The sequence below is a fragment of the Ammospiza caudacuta genome, chromosome 3 (assembly GCF_027887145.1).
Source record: "Ammospiza caudacuta isolate bAmmCau1 chromosome 3, bAmmCau1.pri, whole genome shotgun sequence".
Lineage (NCBI taxonomy): Eukaryota > Metazoa > Chordata > Aves > Passeriformes > Passerellidae > Ammospiza > Ammospiza caudacuta.
Genome location: NC_080595.1, coordinates 94,522,796 through 94,540,086, shown reverse-complemented (window position 1 = coordinate 94,540,086; position 17,291 = coordinate 94,522,796). Strand labels below are relative to the sequence as shown.

The 17,291-nt window shown below is 39.3% G+C and overlaps 1 protein-coding gene across 1 annotated transcript in view; it reads left to right on the top strand.

Moving 5' to 3' along the window:
* LOC131555512 (cytochrome b5 reductase 4) overlaps positions 1-2,892 on the top strand; it is a 32,033-nt gene extending 29,141 nt beyond the window's left edge. The window contains exons 15-16 of the mRNA XM_058801554.1: positions 1,203-1,367; positions 2,269-2,892. Of these exons, the coding sequence (XP_058657537.1) occupies positions 1,203-1,367; positions 2,269-2,323 (220 nt within the window). The 3' untranslated portion in view covers positions 2,324-2,892. The remainder of the gene's footprint in view (positions 1-1,202; positions 1,368-2,268) is intronic.
* The last annotated feature ends 14,399 nt before the right edge of the window (positions 2,893-17,291 follow it).

The following is a 17,291-nucleotide window of genomic DNA, read 5'->3' as shown; positions in this document are numbered from 1 at the left end:
GGGAAGCCAGGGATTTGATTTACAGTGTTTAATAGATGGTTATTGGAGATGATATGTTGGCTTGGATGATTTCTAAAATCATCTAATCATCTAATAAAAAAGTTGAGAAGCTTTTTGATGCAGAAAAAATTTGCCTTAGCCTTAACGATAGAAAATAGTTATGCAAAAGGGAACACAAAAGAGAGAAGGAGAATGTACCCCAGGAGAAACATTCTGAATTTAGAGAAGTCTTCTAAAAATCATATTGGTGTTACTGGTTATGAAAATGTTTATAATTCAGAGTTAAAATAGGCTCATTACTTTAATTTTTTTCTTAGTAATTGCTGCATTTTGCCCTCAATTACTATGTAATTGCAGATTAAAATGTAAGTAGTGCATGTGTAATGTTAAATTATTTCAGCAGGCCATAATTCTCTGTCAGAAGACAGAGGATTATCAGATTACCCTTTAATTTCAGTTCCCTTGCTGTTACCACAAGATAAATTGTCACTGCTTAGATTTTATGTGATAAAAATATTTTTTGTTTATGGTTAATTCCTAGTTGAATTCTTCCTCAGTAGAAACCACTTGTTCCTTCACAACACTGAAGTGAAAAATCAATACTATTTCATACCCTAGTGATGTCTGGCACATTCAAAGCTTTGTAGTCTAGACATTGTGCAAATTTACAGTAAAAGGCTGCTCTCCCTTTCCATAGGAGCCTCAGATACAGAAGTGTTTGGTTTTTACTCAGTTACTATTCTGTTAGTGAGTTTTTGAAACCAACGTTCAGTAATGAGTATTTTCTCATTACTGAAATTGTACTGACATTTTCACAAGCTTGGCCAAGCATTCTTATCTCACTGCTTGTTTACTGAGCTGCACCAAGGTTTGTGTAAAAGTGCTAATGGAATAGTAAAATCTGTGCTTAAGTATCTTAATTGGTGCCCAGCTTAATGGCTGGGACTTTTTGTAAGGTGAAATAGAAAGCTGGAATTTTTAACATTGGAAGATTTGGCTAAATAAATACACAATATTGAAGGTGATTTGACTGACTTGATCAGTAGGAATGACTAAATATCTGTGAGATCTGATACTGTGGTGGGGAGCTGAGCAGAACAGGAAGGTAATCATAGGAAACATCAGTGTCATGGTCACTAGCATTTTGTGTAGCAGATTTGTAATTGGGGGTAATATTTATGAAATACTCTTCTCCTTACCAGGTTTGAGGTTCAGTTCATTCTTTCACAACCATCAAAAGACTGGGTAGGTAAACAGGGGAAGATTTCTCCATCTCTTCTGTCTGAGTTTGCGAAAAGAAGCAGAAGAGACTCCAAAGTGCTTATCTGCATCTGTGGTCCAGCACCTTTTACAGAACAAGGAGTACAGTGAGTATTTTAAATAATGAACTGGAAAGTGAGAAATTTTTTAGAATTTGATCACCTAATCACCTGTAGTGTTTCTGATTTGGTAGTCTTTAAAAAATGACATCCTGTTGTCTGCTTTCTAAGAAAATTTTCAAAATTTAAACAGACAAAAAAAGGAGTTAAAAAATCACCTTGTGCTGTACTTGAGGAGTATATTTATATTTATGTGTAGCTGAGTAAGTATCATCAATGTATAAGTTTCGTGAGTTTTCGTAGTATGTTGTCCAGAACTTTCTAAAAGCAACTCTTTAACAGTGACCTTTTTTTCCCCAAGGTTTTAAATGCTGCTTTTAATTTGATGTTCATAGAAAAGTTGTAATAATAGGAGATAAGCTTTCTTTCTTGGTGTTAGCTTGATAAATAAGGTTACAGAAGATCAAAGCAGTTGTTCTATCAGAAGCATTTTTCTCAATTCTTTTAAAATTAATGCATTTATTTGTGTCTGTACCTAGTATTTTCCTTTTTAAATACATGTTTTAAGATAAAAGGTCCTCTAAATTTCTCTTGAAATTCATTGAAGCCCAGCTTCAAAATATCGAATATGATGTCATTTGCATTTCTGCAGTCCTACTGAAGTCAACGTGTATTGGCCAATAATTATGCTGCCTCTTGAGAAATCTGAGATAATTCAGATTACATCTGTATTAATTTTTAGAAATTGTTTTCATCACCCAAAAAGTTTATGTAGCATATCTGAGCTCCTGGGCATTGATTGTTTTCTAAACATATTTGCAGGGATAAAGTAGAATGTGCATGTCTGAATAAAAACAAGGAAGTGGTGCTGAAGTTATGCTTCATCTGTGTCTGTGTTGGGTTTTGAGTTCCAAATATTAATATTGCCAACTTGATTTCTGACTTTCAGATATCTGAAGGACCTTGGATACTCTCAAGAAGAGATACATGCTTTTACTGCATAAACACATAGGAGGATATAATGTTTGTTTGTATAATTCAGTGTTATTTATTTATCTTCATGAATTTAAATAAGTGAGAAACAATTTTGTAAGACTTGTAATTTCACTCTTGGTACCAAACTGTTTCTTGGAAGAAGCATATCTTGGAAAAGAAGTTTTATATTGTGTTTTATCTTCTTTTTGTAAATATTTTTGCTAATATTTAAATCATCCAGGGTATTAATTTATTGTAGAGGCAAGCAAAAAAGTGTAGTATACATTATGTCAGGTGTTTCATGTTGTTGGTTCATGAGAATTCTGAAATTTGTGACAAGTTCTGATTAAGGTTTTGACTTGATAAAGCTTATTATTTCTTACTGTAAAAAGTCCAAAGAGCAATACTGTCTGAAATTAAATATTGCACTGTAACTCAGGTAATCAGTCATTGAAAAATTTTCCTTTTCATCTGATGTCTCTTATTTGACTTGCAAGTGATCCAGATACATTTCTGGCTTTGTAAACAGAGAAGAAAAGTACCTTTGGTAAAATATAAAATTTACATCAAATAATAAAAAAATAATAATTTTACATTACTTCATGTATTTCTGCAATTTTTTAAATATTTTCATTTAAGTGCTATAAAGAAAGGTTTCCACAAGCTTAGTACTCCAGCTGAGAAATCAAAACAGAGCCATGGATTCTTGGTCTCTCACAAAACTTCCCATGTGACCATTTGACTGATGTCAGGCATCCTTTGTTGTGACCCAATCTGAAGATAAAAACATGACATCACAGATACCAGGGTCAGGACCACAGAAATATCTATAAATATTTGACAGGTTGCACTAGTATTAAGTGAGGTTATTTCCATCAGTGTGGTTTTTTACACTCCAGTATTAAGAATGAGTTATCAGGAGGCTGTAATCTGCAGCCTAATGGTATCTGAGAGAAAAAAGCGGTAGAGCAGCTGTTCATCCCCTTCTAGATGTTGTCATTATTTTATGTGGGTGTTGTTTTGTGTGACATCTAGTACTGTTTCTGTCTTCCTGTTGTGTTGAATTGATATTTCTTCATCCTAAGAAGCAAGACTTGTAGTTGTGGCATTAATACATTCAAGAAAAATATCTTAATTATACCTTCAAAAAGGCTAAAATTGCTATCTGATAGTGACTGGCTATGCTTAACTGGACTGTCATCTCTTCAATAAACTGAGTGGCCCTCCTCAGTTTATTGGACTTGAAGTTAGAAAAGGATCTGGTTTTCAGTTGTTGCTCATAGGTCACAAGTTATTTCAGAAGACTGTGGTTGAGAGCAGTCATAATTTGGTATCTACAGTGCAGTTAAGTGAAGGGACATTTTTCCAAGTTCCAGAGTGAACTTTCTGCTGAGATAAGCAGAGTTGTGTGTTTTCCCCTGGTCTGGCTCTCAAAACAGTAGGCACTTTGAAGATTTTTCAAATGTAATTTAGGATTAATTTTCATACTTCCAAAAGCCTCAGATGTTCTTTGGAGTTTTGAATAGATCTGTTATTACTGATAACAGATCTTTGTGTGAGTAGCTCAGCAACAAATGGTCATTTGACTTCAATTTGCTAATCCAGATATGATAGAATTTGTTAAAAATGCCTGAACTGGATCTTTTAAGTTTTGCTTATATTGTTCAAATACTTGAAAGACTTGTTGCAGGTCATAAATTTTATAATACATTCCTAAAGTGATGGCCACCAGGCTGAGCATCTAAAATAAAGGTGAAATGTTTTTTTTAAAGGCAGCAATGCTCATGGTCTGGCTGCTTGCATTAGGAATTATCCCAGCCTTAATGCTGATGTTAAAATGGAGCTGCTAGCAGCCAAGGTTTTTTTCTTGTAATTAACCTTTTTGTGATGAGATCAAACAGACACAAAATGTTTTGACTGGAGAGCAGGCCAGTGCAAAAGGATGTGGAGGGGCTGGTTGACAATGGCTGAACAGGAGCCAGCTGTGCCCAGGTGGCCAAGAAGGCCAATGGCACCTGGCCTGTGTCAGCATTGGTGTGGCCAGCAGGGCCAGGGCAGGGATTGTCCCCCTGTACTCTGCAATGCTGAGGCTGCATCTTGAGTGCTGTGTCCAGTGCTGGGCCCCTTTACTGCAAGGATGGCACTGAGGTGCTGGAGCAAGTCTAAAAGAGGTTAACAGGGCTGATGAAGGGTCTGGAGAGTGCCTCACTCATATGAAGAGCAGCTGAGGAGGGAGCTGGGGTTGTTAGCCTGGAGAGGAGGCTCAGACATTCTCACTCTACAGCTGCCTGAAAGGAGTGTAAGCCAAGTGGGGGTTGGCCTCTTCTCCCAGGCAGCCAGTGACAGGATGACAGGGCATAATCTCAGGCTGCACCAGAGAAGGCTCTGGTTGGACATCAGGAAGAATTTCTTCAAGGGCTGTCAGGCATTGGAATGGACTGACCAAGGAAGTGGTGGAGTCACCATGCAATGGAATGTTCAAAAAACAACTGGACATGGCAATTACTGCCATGGTCTAGTTGACAAGATGGTGATTGTTCAAAGGTTGGACTTGATGATCTTAGAGGTCTCTTGCAACCTAAATGATTCTGTGATTCCTGAAAGTTTTCTGTGTTAGTGTGTGAGCTGGTGCTCACACCAGGTGTATCTCACAGCAAATTGTGTGACTTAAAAAACAAGCAAGAGAAACAAAGTATTGAGTTGAGTGCTTCCAGTACTCAATACCGTGTTCTGTGGTTAGGTGAATATCAAAATGTTCTACACACAAAGCAATTATCTCTGCTCATATAAGCGCTACCTTACAGCTTTTCTTTATTCCTTTAAAGGATGATATTGAAAGTACCATGACTGATCTTGTTGAGATACTTTCCCACTCTTTCATTCTTTGCATTACGTGTGCAAGGGGTGAAATGACAGGGGAAAAAAAATCGTAAAAAAGTATTAAACACCTTGCAGTTCAATGCTTTTTTCTATTTGATCTCCCCAGAGCAGGATTTAGGTTGAAAACAAGATGTCTAAAATGAGCTGCCTGCAGCAGAGCTACGTTTCTGAGCTCTTTGTAATCACTAGAATTCAAGAATTCAAATCAGCACAGCCTGTGCAGGTCTTGAGAGCTGGTTCAGCTGTGCTGGATGTGGGATTAAGGATGCTCAGGGCCATTTGAAATGTTCAGTGACAAGCCAGACCTGTCAACATCATCCTTTTTGTTTGTCTCTTTGTTTTTCCTTCCATTTATGCCTGTCAGACAATGTTTTCTATACATCTGCAGCCCAGTTTGATGCCTAAATCTGTCTCAATATCTGTGTCTTTGATCACTAGTAATGTAAATAGTACTGATAAATAGTCACAATAGTACTGTGAAAGTAGGTTTAGGTTTTTTTGGTGGTTTTGTTTTTTAACTGTCTTTAGGTTTTTCTAGTATATGTTTATTTTAAAAATATATCTGCACTCCTAAAGAGTTAATATATGGTTTTCCTGATCTTATTTTAAATGGTCCTATTAAAATAGCTGTTTTCACACAAACAGCAGCAAGAATAAGTTTACTTCACTTTGTATTCTACAGATATTAAAATCTACTTGGAGAAGGGGTTACGTAATTTTCCTAGGCTAGTCTGGAGAAATTGGGATTGACAAAACCCCAAACTCTCTGTACCACAGCCCTTTCAACTTCTTAAGCAGATATTATAAATATTAAAGCTGCCAATCACTGAGGGGTAAAAGAAATCATATTTTTACCTAGCTGTCCTAGTGTGTGTGATCAGTGGCTTAACACTCTAGTCAGAGTCCAGATTTACTTAGTTCTTGGCCAGAGTAAATGTTCTGTGGTTGTCTCTCAGTACAGTCCTATGAGTATGCAGTATACAGATTCTCTTAGTTAGCTACCCGCCTTTCTTTCTTGTTATTGGATAAATGTCATGTTTTCCCAGCTGAAATTTTAGGGCAGGCCTGCATGCATAGTTCCCATAGAAACATATTACTGTCTTCACACAAACTGGACATGCTGAGTTGCTGTGGCAACACAGGTAAAAAATTCTAGTAGGTGTAGAGAATTGTCAAGTCCATGCTGGCTGCCAAGCCTGAGCATCTGGCATCTGCCAGGAGCTGCTGCTGGGTGCCCCAGAAGGGAGTGACACGCTCCCTAGGGTGCAGATGATGGTGTCAAACCTTAAAATAGCAGAATACTCCTTCCAACTTGCATATATTTCTGCATTTAATCATGAGAAATACACTTCCCTTGTGTGTTTTGTAACTTCTCAAGGGATGTATTGATTCTGTTATTGATGATTGGGCATGTAGAGGTCAAAGAGGAATGTCTGGATTTTGTCACCAACTTGCAAATGTTTCTAACTGATACGTACCTGGTGGTAATCCTGAGTGTATTTGCATCTTCCCATAGGAAAGGTGGTCCTGTTGGAACTATTTTCCTCTATTGGAATTAAGAAATCAGTTTAAAATGCAGTGAGATGAGGTAAGGAAGATCCACTTAGTGTGCATTTAAAAGCAAGTAAAACAAGAAGTGTGAATCAACTTGCAAAAGATACAAAAATATTTACCTGTCAGAAAATGGAGGTGTGGGAAAGCACTTGAGATTATATGATAGAGGATAAAAGTGACTTCATGCTAGCTGGATTGTAGTCATACAAGAGCAGCTTTTGCCAAAGTCTGTAAAGACAGGTATGTTAGTTAAAGCACAGTATGATATCACCTTTCTGCTCACTAAGTCAGGAGTGGTGCCTGGCTCATTCTCAGTAAAGTGGAAAAAAGTTGCTAAACCAATTGACCAGCTCAGGATGGGGAGAAGGGGCTCATCTTGTTTCCCTTTTGGTCTTGTTGATCTGTGCTTTGAACTGTGTCCCTCTTGATCAAATGAAGGTCAGTGCAGAGCACAAAGTAAAATGTTGAGCATCAGCTCCATAGAAGATGAAGAGGAGACAAACCATTTTAGAGAAGAGTTACCTGCTTCAGTTAAAGTAAGGCCTTATGATGTATTTTATTCATATTAAAATAAATAAATAATTCAGCTGTTTTAAATGTGAACCTATAAGGTTTTGGTTAACTTTTGAACTCATCTCCTAGACTCTAGATTTGAGACATAACCTCTCAAAAACTCCACTCAGGAGACGTTTGATCAGGCCTTTGCAAAGGTGTTCTGCACAGGCACAGAGGGTCAGTGAACAAGGGCAAGGGAGGAATTCTGTATTGATAATATACCAGATGTTTGGTGTATTATTTTTCACACTTGTTTATACATCAGTTTGTCCAGTGACACTAATCTCTAGCATAGCTTGCCTTGCTGTTGTCTCAAAATGTCTCTCTACCCTACTCCCTTCAACCTAAGGTCTCAAACCACCTCATATGCATGAACCTATATTCCTTATGTACTCCACAGGACTCCTGACTGGTGTGTGTGTGTGTCTTTGTCCCCTGTGCCTAACACTGTGCTCACCATTCTCCTCTGCTCCATGCTGCTCTCTTTCCTTTCCCCTTAAGCTGAGTAACTGAGGAACAGAATCAAGTTAAATTCAGATCAACCATCTCAGATTTCAGCTGGAAATCTTTCTGTTTCAGACACAAAGGTGGTGTGCACTCCTTTTTTTCTTATTTCAGTTTATCTAAGACAAGAAATAGCATCTCCCAGCAAAACACATCTTGTTAAGATTATAAAACCTCAACACAGACCTTTAGGATGTATTTAGGACATAGGAACATGGTGTCTTGCATATGTAAGGGAGACATTTGCCAATCTTGATAAGGCCTTGAGCTAGGGTATACCTTACCTTGGTTAGCATTTAATTCTGTGTAGCACTTCCTTACATGCTCTTAGAAAAACAAGAATAATTTAGTAATAAAATATGCCAGTGTATCTATAACTAAAAAAAATAGCTTCTCCCAGCCTAGCACATAATTACCTTGAAAAATAATTTCTAAAACATTCATAGAAAATACAGATCTAGCAACAAAACTTGCACGTAAGGGCCAAACGTTTATGTAGTCTCTTTCTGATGATTAGTATGACTACTTCAAAATGATTACAAAGGAAAATTGAGTGCAGCTCCTTTCCTTTTTCATCCTTTGCCAGAAGTCAAGAAAATGCATGAATCCTGTGCATAACTGCTTACTTTTTTCAACTAGGAATTATAATTTTGTATATTCTTCGAGGTAGCAGAAAAAAAAATTAAATTTTTATACTGCAAGCTAAGGACAATTAAAAAGAACTGCTTGAAATGAGTTTTCATCAATTATTAACCTTTTATTGTCTACAAGTAGTAAACACACTGGTTTCAGCTCCCTCAGCCCATCAGTTGCCATGGAGAGAACTTAGAGTGAGCTCTACTTTGATATCCAGTAAAATTGTGCAGCAGATTTAATGCTCCTAGTTTTGCCTGTAATGCGTCATAGAGATTGGTTTTGTGGTACCTTTGAACCATGGTTGTTATACCAGAAGCCATAAACTGAGACCAATGGACAGCTTAGACTGTGGTAATAGTTAAATCAATTAAAAAGCCAAGCAATGTTTTAGAGCAAGGCACTGAGGTGTCCTGATCTGACACACAAGCTGAAAGCACCAGAACTTTTTTCTTTCAGGCACTTTGATTCTCTGTATTAGTTTCTCTAGTCCGACTCTGAAAACGGTCCTATGCCATGGAGGTGGAACATGCCTGTAACCTTGCCTCTCTGCATATGGCTGAGCTCCCTTTGACGGTGTAAAGTGTGGCCTTCTTGACAGTGGCAGGTGTGTGTTTTTCAGTTTGCAGATGTGGCTATAAAGAGGTTCAGTCATCAGTGAATATCCCTGCTCCCCAAAACATAAGTGGATATAGCAGAATAGGCATGAGTTCCCTTGGATCTGGGGAACTGAGAAATAAAGACCTAAACTGATTTCCTACCCCAGTCATGTAACAGCTGTATAGTTACCATAGTAATGAAAATGTTGCCCAGCATAAGAGAGAAATTAGCTGGACTGATGGACCATGCCATGGATGGTTTGGAACAGCACTCACTTCAGATTCCATTCACTGGGAATAATGCCAACAGAACAATGTCACATTTAATAAAACAGGAAAATAACAAGACCACAATATGTCTCAGGTGAATAAATTGTACAGAAAAAGACACAGGATACAATTTTTGTTTGTATTCCATGCACAGTCGTATTTATAATGGCATGCAGCAATTTTGGCAGTCCAGACAGCTTCCTAAGTGAAAGTGTGTTTGCTTTTATTTCCCCTTTCAAATAGTCTGGTATCACGGCACTGTTTGCAAATAAATTTTATGTACTCAGGGGAGAATGAGTGTGAGGCAAATTCAGAATTTGTATCTTGTTAGGCTGTGTACAGTGAGAACCAAAGACAGTGGAATTTTACTCAGTAAATAATTACATGTTTTTATAAAAAAAATAATTATTATACACATTTTTTAATGCAGTGGAATCTCTTCCTAGTAAAGCTCTTTAATCAAATTCTAAGTTTGGAACAATGCTTGTGAATTGTGTATTGGGATGCTCACACAACCTGAACATTTGAAAAAGGAGCTGACAGATCAAGACCCTGAGAAGTGGGGTTATCTGGAGGTGTCTCTTAAGGTGTGTTGCTTGACAGGAGAGCAGGATGAATGCATCACTCAGGCACAGGTTACTTCTTTACTGTTAGGCATTGGAGGTGACCCTGCCGCTGCAGAAAGACCCCCAGTGTAGGCTGGGGCTCTGTGCACTCTGCTCAATGCATGTTGGGTTCAGGAAGCAGGGTTCCTGTGGAGTTTTCTGACCTTGCTGGTCTTCTGTGAGGGCACAGCCTCAGCAGGACATTCCTCTTTCATGCTCAGTCCTAACCTTCTGCTATCAGCTCAGATTTAAATCTAGGTTGAAAATTTTGTATAGTGAAGATGCTTCTGTCTTGTCATATTTCTCTCATCAAATTGGCTACTTGTTCCCACAGAATGGAAAACTGCTGGCCATCCCTTGCCCAGTAATGGCTGGGGAGCTTTGCCAGGAAGCCAAGAATGTAAAAGCATGCAGGGCACCAGTGGTTTAGCGTACTTCTGTGTCCCCTGGTCATGCAGGGTGGACCTGCATCCTGCCAGTGAAGTGGCACAAACACCTTGGGAACCAAGTGCAAGTCAAAGGTTGTAGTAGAAAGAAGATGGATGAAGATGGGTGGTCTCTTGGGAAGAGCATCCTCAAAGGCAGCCCTGTTGTAGAGAAGGTCTTTCTCTAGGGCTTGCAAAAGAATTAGCCCATTAGCCCAGAGGAGACAGGTAATGCTTAGCAAAGCTGCCTGTCCTGTTTCTGCTGGAAACAAACATTTTTCAGTACTTTTGCAGAGCAGCTGTCACTGTACTCATTGCTCTGTATGGTGGAAGGTAGGTCCAGCCCACACTTCCTTGGCACTGTTTTCAGCAAGGGATGGGCCTGGCCAAACATGGCTGCAACCTACGTGTCACGGCCTCAGCGCTTGCTTTGGCATCACACCCTTGGAAAAGCAAATTGAGGTACAATTGGCTTAGCCCACTTCTATGTCCACTACTCATCCATCCCCTTGGAACTTAAAGATGCTCCTGATCATAAGGTTTAGTGAGAGAGCTCTTCTTTCCAGCCTAGGTTTTTGTGTTGCAATGTGCTGAAAATAGTTTTAGCAGCAGTTTTGTCACCGGCAAGGAGAGTGTGAACTCCTAGGCACTGACAAAAACCCTTCTGGCTGATCCTGTGATAGTGTCTATTTTGGTACACAATTGGCTGTATAGATGTCTGTGCTGGGAATGAATGTACTGCCTAGCCTGGGTGGTGGTTAAAACTGGAATGAAACAACAATGAGAACTGCAGTTTTTTATCTGAAGTTGACTTGGGCTCTTCAGTATCTGTCGCTTACAAAAATGTCGACTTGAAAATAGTGCCTGCTGTCTTTTTATTAACTTGGGATGACTTCATGTGTTGGTGGAAATGAAGGACAGCAAACACTTTATTCCTTCTCTCTTCCTCACCTTTACTGAAGAGAAGAAATGGCAGCATAATAGAGAGACACGGGTGTTGAGGAGGACATGAACCTGACACAAGAGGCAATGTCAGAATGCCTCAGAGTATGCCTTGAAAAAATGCCAAGAACCAGGGAAAACAGACGAGCTAAATGTAAATGTTTTGACCTGTGAGTGTTATTCTACTGACATGTTCACAAGGATGTTTAGAGATGGGAGTGTGATGGCTCAAGAAGTGTTTGAAAAAGAAAATGAAACCAGCATGAAATTCTGTAATGCAGAAATCCAGGGGTGATGTCAAGGAGCAAAGTGTTACCTTTTGTTTCCTTTGGTATCAGTGAGCCCAAGGTCAGGCCCTGAATGCACATTCTCCTGCTGTCACCTGGGCTTTCAGGGGATGAACATAAGCAGTGAATGTCTTCTCCTTCCTTGCTTCATATTGGGGAAAAAAATGTTTGGCACAGACAGAATTTAAGTGCTAATTTGTTTCAGGTCTCCCCTGCTTCTCCTGTAAACATGGTCATTTTTTCAAGTCTACATTGCTGTTGAAAACAAATCCTGAAACTGTTTTTTAATAAAATCTACATCATCTGTGAAAACAATCTGTTATGCATTGAAGAGGTATAATTACCACAGTCACTGTCAGAATTGCATAATTTAAATCCTTTATCCCTTTCTTCCATGGAAGAAAAGGAACTAATTATTTCAGGGATTCCCATTATTTAGGAAGAGCAAGATTCTTAAAAGAAATTAATTTCTTTGGTGACAAGTGACTTGTCTCATCCCAATGAGCACTGCAAACTTGTCTGTGTGATCCCCAGGGAGATGTGGGTGTGAGGCCTTTGTTTCAGCTCCTGTGTTACCTAAGTGCAGGCATCTGAATGTATATACTTAATTTGCAGAAAAAAAGTCTCTGAGCACAACATCTGCTAAAGCAGAGTCTCTGCTAGTGCTCTGAGATGAGAGTAAACCATGTCCTCCTGGATCATTGGCAGCCAGTGCTGCTGGGGATGCATGTTTAGGCTGACAGATGGAAGATTTATTTACAAAATATGTCTCATCTTCCCTTCAGACATATTCATGGATATATTATTTTATTGCCATTGCCAAGAAATTCTGTTTTAAGGACCTGGAAGTCTGTGGGGAGGATCTTGTGTGTCCTGCCTGCCTGATCATTGGCCTCTTTGTCTCTTCAAGGATCTAAAACATCTTTATTTTGCCTAATGACTAAATTTCCTGGCAAGCTGTCTTATATTTATTCCAATTACTGTTCTCTGTCTTACATGCTTCTCACTCTTGGTAAGGTACTTTACATAACAGAGCAAATGTGTCAAGACTTGTTTACTCTGTTCTTTGCTTCTGTAGTCGGCCATCAAAGAATTATCCTGGCACTATGGACCTATCTTGTCTGTGCAAGTCACTTTCTGAAATAGCTGGTAAAACATATTACCTGGCTGCTGTTGCCATTAGTTCTGTTAAAAAAACCACCAGCTAAATATTTCAATTGTTATTTTATCTGCTATGCAGCATGATACTCTTTTAAACCATACTCTGGTAGGTTGGCACTGAAGAATGGCATTGTCAAGAAGTTACCTTTTAGCTATCTTTTTCTGTCCTCTTTAGACATGAGATATTTTTTCCAAAGTGATCATTGTCCTGTAGTGTGGAATACTTGAAGTGTCTCTATTGAGTTTTGCTGAGCTGGAGCTCACTGTTCTGTCAGTCTGGTCCTCAGCAAGCCTTCAGTGACAAGGTGAACCTTAGCTTGGGGTAGATCCTCAGCAGTCACAGTTTTCCCAGAGCTTACTGCTAATTTACTTAAGTTTTCCCAGAACTTACTGGATCTGATTTCCATGTTTCCTCCCCAGCTGTCATCTTAACAATCTTCTCCAGAGTGGAAAAGGGTAAGGACAAAACAGACCAGTCTTGATAGGAGGTGGGATGCGTGCAAAAAAAGGCTGAAGAAGTGAAAATGTGCCAAGACACAGCTTTTTATCAGTTTTATATAGAATCATAGAATGGTTTGCATTGGAAGGAACCTTAAAGATCATCTAGTTCCACACCCCCATCAAGACTTTTTTGTTGTGGGTTGTATCCTGTAGTTATTTCTGATACTTATGAATCTGACATTCCTTGTACATTAGGCAGACCCAAACACTGTCCATTAAGTTGGTCGATAAATAATCAAATTCAGCAAGAAGATGTGCATAAGTGCTCTTTACTGTTAAATTGGATATAAAATCTTTCTGTATTTTTCTAATAACTGAAAACCCCAAGTTTAGGATGGGAAGATTGTAAGCTGTACAACCTACCCTATTCCTTTTTAAGTTATGACATCCATAACAGCAGGGCTTATCTAGAAGTAAGCCTAGTGTTACTCTCTGCTTTTGGGAGGGTCAGAGTTGAACTTAAACACTTCTTCAGGAGTTGCATAGCAATGGAATTTGCTTGCTCTCACATGGTGTATGAGCCTAAATTTTTCCTTCAGCTTCTGATAAAGAGCATCTCAAAACTGGGACAATCCTTGTTAAGCCTGCTGTAGGAAATGGAATTTCTTCCATTCCAGGTGTTTGTTTTTTCAGTAACTGCCATTGTTGATCCACCTTCAAACAAAAGCATCAGTGAACAGGAAAGTGTTCTCCTTAATATGTAGTGCGGGTGACAGAAAAGTGAGATGCATGAATCACTTTCCTTGACTACCCAGAAATCAAGCATAGGATGTTCAGCTCACTCCTGCTTATAGTCAGGGGGAGAAGGACAGGAAAGGGCTCCTACAGTGGATGTGTCAATTGCAGAGAGATGTTCCCACTAGACCATGATTCCCATCCTTCCCTCCACTTTCCCTGGACTGATCCTGGCTGGAATGCTCTTTATTGCTTTCATAGCAGCTCATATGGTGCTTTGCTTGGGTTTGTGACCACAGAGTGGTGATAACACAGTGATGTTTTAGCTAGAGATGAACAGTGTCTGCATGTTTTATCTGCAGATGAACAGTGTCTGCACAGCATCAAGGCCTTGGTTTCTCTTCTTGGGAATAGATTGAGGGTGGGGAGGGCACAACCAGGCAGATATCCCAAACGAAGCAAAACGATATTCCATGCCATATAATGTCATGCTTAGCAACAAAATGGACAGAAGGGTATTTGAAGAGATGAGCCATCTTTTTTTTTTTTTTTTTTTTTTTTTGCTCATGGCTGGCATCAGTCGACTTGTGGGAGGTGGTAAGTGATTGGTTTGGTTTGGTTCGGTTTATTTTCTTTCTTTCTTCTTTCACTTCTCATTTGCTTATTAAGCAAATTCTATCTTGCTTTTGCTCTTCCTTTCCTCTTCCCCTGCTCCACTGTGGGTTGAAGGGGGATGCAAACGAGTTGTGTGGTGCTTAGTTGCCTTCCAGGTTGACCCACAACACAACACATCTGCATTGAGAACACAGCTCCACTTCCAGTCAAGCTGTGTGAGTTTCTGAAGCCTTGGTTGGAATGGTAATTGTTAGCACATTTATATATAGCAGGTCGCTGAGGCCACTAAAGCAAAGCAGCTCTTACAGGATAGATCTTAACAGTGAATGCAGTAATCAGCTCTCTTTGGTCAAAGTCAGAGAGCTTCTAAAGATGCACAGGCAGGAGCATCTGGGAACACCTGTATGAGTCTGGGTGTTCTCCACAGCTGTAACAAGAGCTTGCAAAGCCCTGGTTGTCCTCTGGTGCTGCTTGGGGATGACCAGTCTGGCCATGCCAGTATGTTGGCCAGGCCCATGCAGCAGCAAGAAAGAATGATCTCAAGCACCAGCAGCATTTGGCTCATGGCTTTTCCAGTGTCATCTGGCTTTGGTTCCCGGCTTAGCCATGGACTGCTTGGGTCACATCTCTGCTAGGGGTCCCCTCAATCTGCTTCAGTACTCTGGCAGTGAGAGAGTGTTACAGAAAAGCTTATTATCAGGCTCAAATAATGATACACATAAGTAGCTTTCTCCCATGTTTTGAAGCTGACTTGCCCAAATTGGATGATAGAGAATGAAGGATGAAGGAGAGCTCTTTGTCTCTTTTCCCCTGTACAATGTTAAATGTTCCTCCTGTGGTTTCATTTCTAAATTAAAGCAATTTAAACCCATTGTGCTTTCCCTGCACCTTTATTTAATTTTCAGCCTCTTGGCATTTTGCTTTCACTCTTCTTCCAAATTTGTTATGATTTTTCCTGTCTGATTAAATTATTTTAGGGCTCTACTTGTCACTTGTTTATTGTCTAATTCCCTAGCTCCCTTCACTCTCCTACTGTTTAATACTTAGTACACATTGTATTTCTCAGCTTTAGCAATCTTTTCTCCATCTTCCTTGGCTGTTGTCCAGTATTTTGCTCGTGAGTAGCTTTCATGACATAAATTCTTCCCATTGTTATCCATCAACGTTGGAAAGCTTTGAGTCAGCTTCTCAGCAAGGGAGCAGATTGTGCTACCAGTCCTGCACTTTTCAGTACTAGCTAGTAGCACTGTGAGTGGTTCAGCCACAGCATTTGTTTCTTTTCTGATACCAATTGTAAGTTTTTGATAATCTGAGAGTGATGTTTTTAACCATGAGGTTGTGCTGGTATCTCCATCCTTATGTTCTCCTGACATACCTTGCTTCTGTGCCCTTATTGCTTCTGTGAAGATGGTAAGAAAATTGAATTCAATTATGTTTTACTCCTGCAACTGACTTGTTGGTTGGATTTTTCCCCCTCCTGAAAAGTCATAGAAATATTTGAAGCCAAACAATATGGCAGGATACTCTATCCACAACTCACCAGAATATACTATCTCACTGCTCATGATGGAGGATTTAATCATAGTGACAAAGGTAAGAGTTGGGAACAAGCTTTTTGTGCACTTTTATATTTCCCCTCAGGACTGATATTTGGGGTGTTTTCCCTGGACACAAAGTGTGAACATATTTTTATGCTTTATGTTTCTCAAATCTCCTTTTGAGCATCTTGCTATAACATCCCCCCCCTCCCATTTACCCTCTATCTGCTTCAGGACAGAGCTGCCCCATTATATGGAATTGCACTCTGCTTCCTACTATGAAGCGTCAAGATAAGGATTTTTTCTTGGATGTTATAACATAGAAACATAGAACAGTTTGGGCTGGAAATGACCTTTAAATGCCATCTAGCCCAACCCCTCTGGAGTGAGCAGGGACATCTTCAAGTTGTTCAGGCCCCATCCAATCTGACCTTAAAACCCCATTTCCAGGGTTTTACCACCCTCATTATAAACAACTTCTAAATTAGATATAAGGATTGTTGTATCCTACAACATCAGAGGACCTCTATCACTCTTCATAATCATAATGGAGTTATCAAATATATACAAGAACTTGCTTACTAGGAGCTTAAGTTACAAGAAAGATATATGGATATTATAAGTTTCATTCTCTCCCATGTAATCCAAAAATTGTTCTTGAAGACACGGAAAGGCAGCAAGAAGTTAATAATCAGCTCTTGCTGGAGAGAAGCACTGCAGCATTAATTGTGTCTCTCATGAGGAGGCTTCAGGCATATCACTTCCACTCACACTGATCATAAAACCAGCACTGTGAATTGTTTCACATTTATATCCATATCATGCTAATGCCAATTTATGACTGTTATGTTCTTTTTAAGTACTAAAATCTAATTTTGTTTTGATCTGTACAGATAAGGTCCATTAGTTTCATTACAAAGTGTACAGTGTGATTTCAAAAAGCTGCCTATTATTGATATTACTGAGCTGTTAGAACCTCACTCCATTCTCAAACACCACCCTAGCAAGAGGAGTAGCATATCAGGCCTATTGTCACTGAAGGGCTTTATCATATTTGACAGTTTAAACATACTTGGTGTTCTCATTTTAGCTTAACTTTCTAAACCATTTGCTTAACTACAGCATGTTCTTGTCGCACTTTGTTTTGCTCTTCCTGGGAATACTTGTGCCATGTGTTTGCCCAGACTCCAGGAAGGGCTGAATGCTGCTTGAAGCTGGTGGCACTCACCTCTGCCCTTTTCTTTGTCCCACTG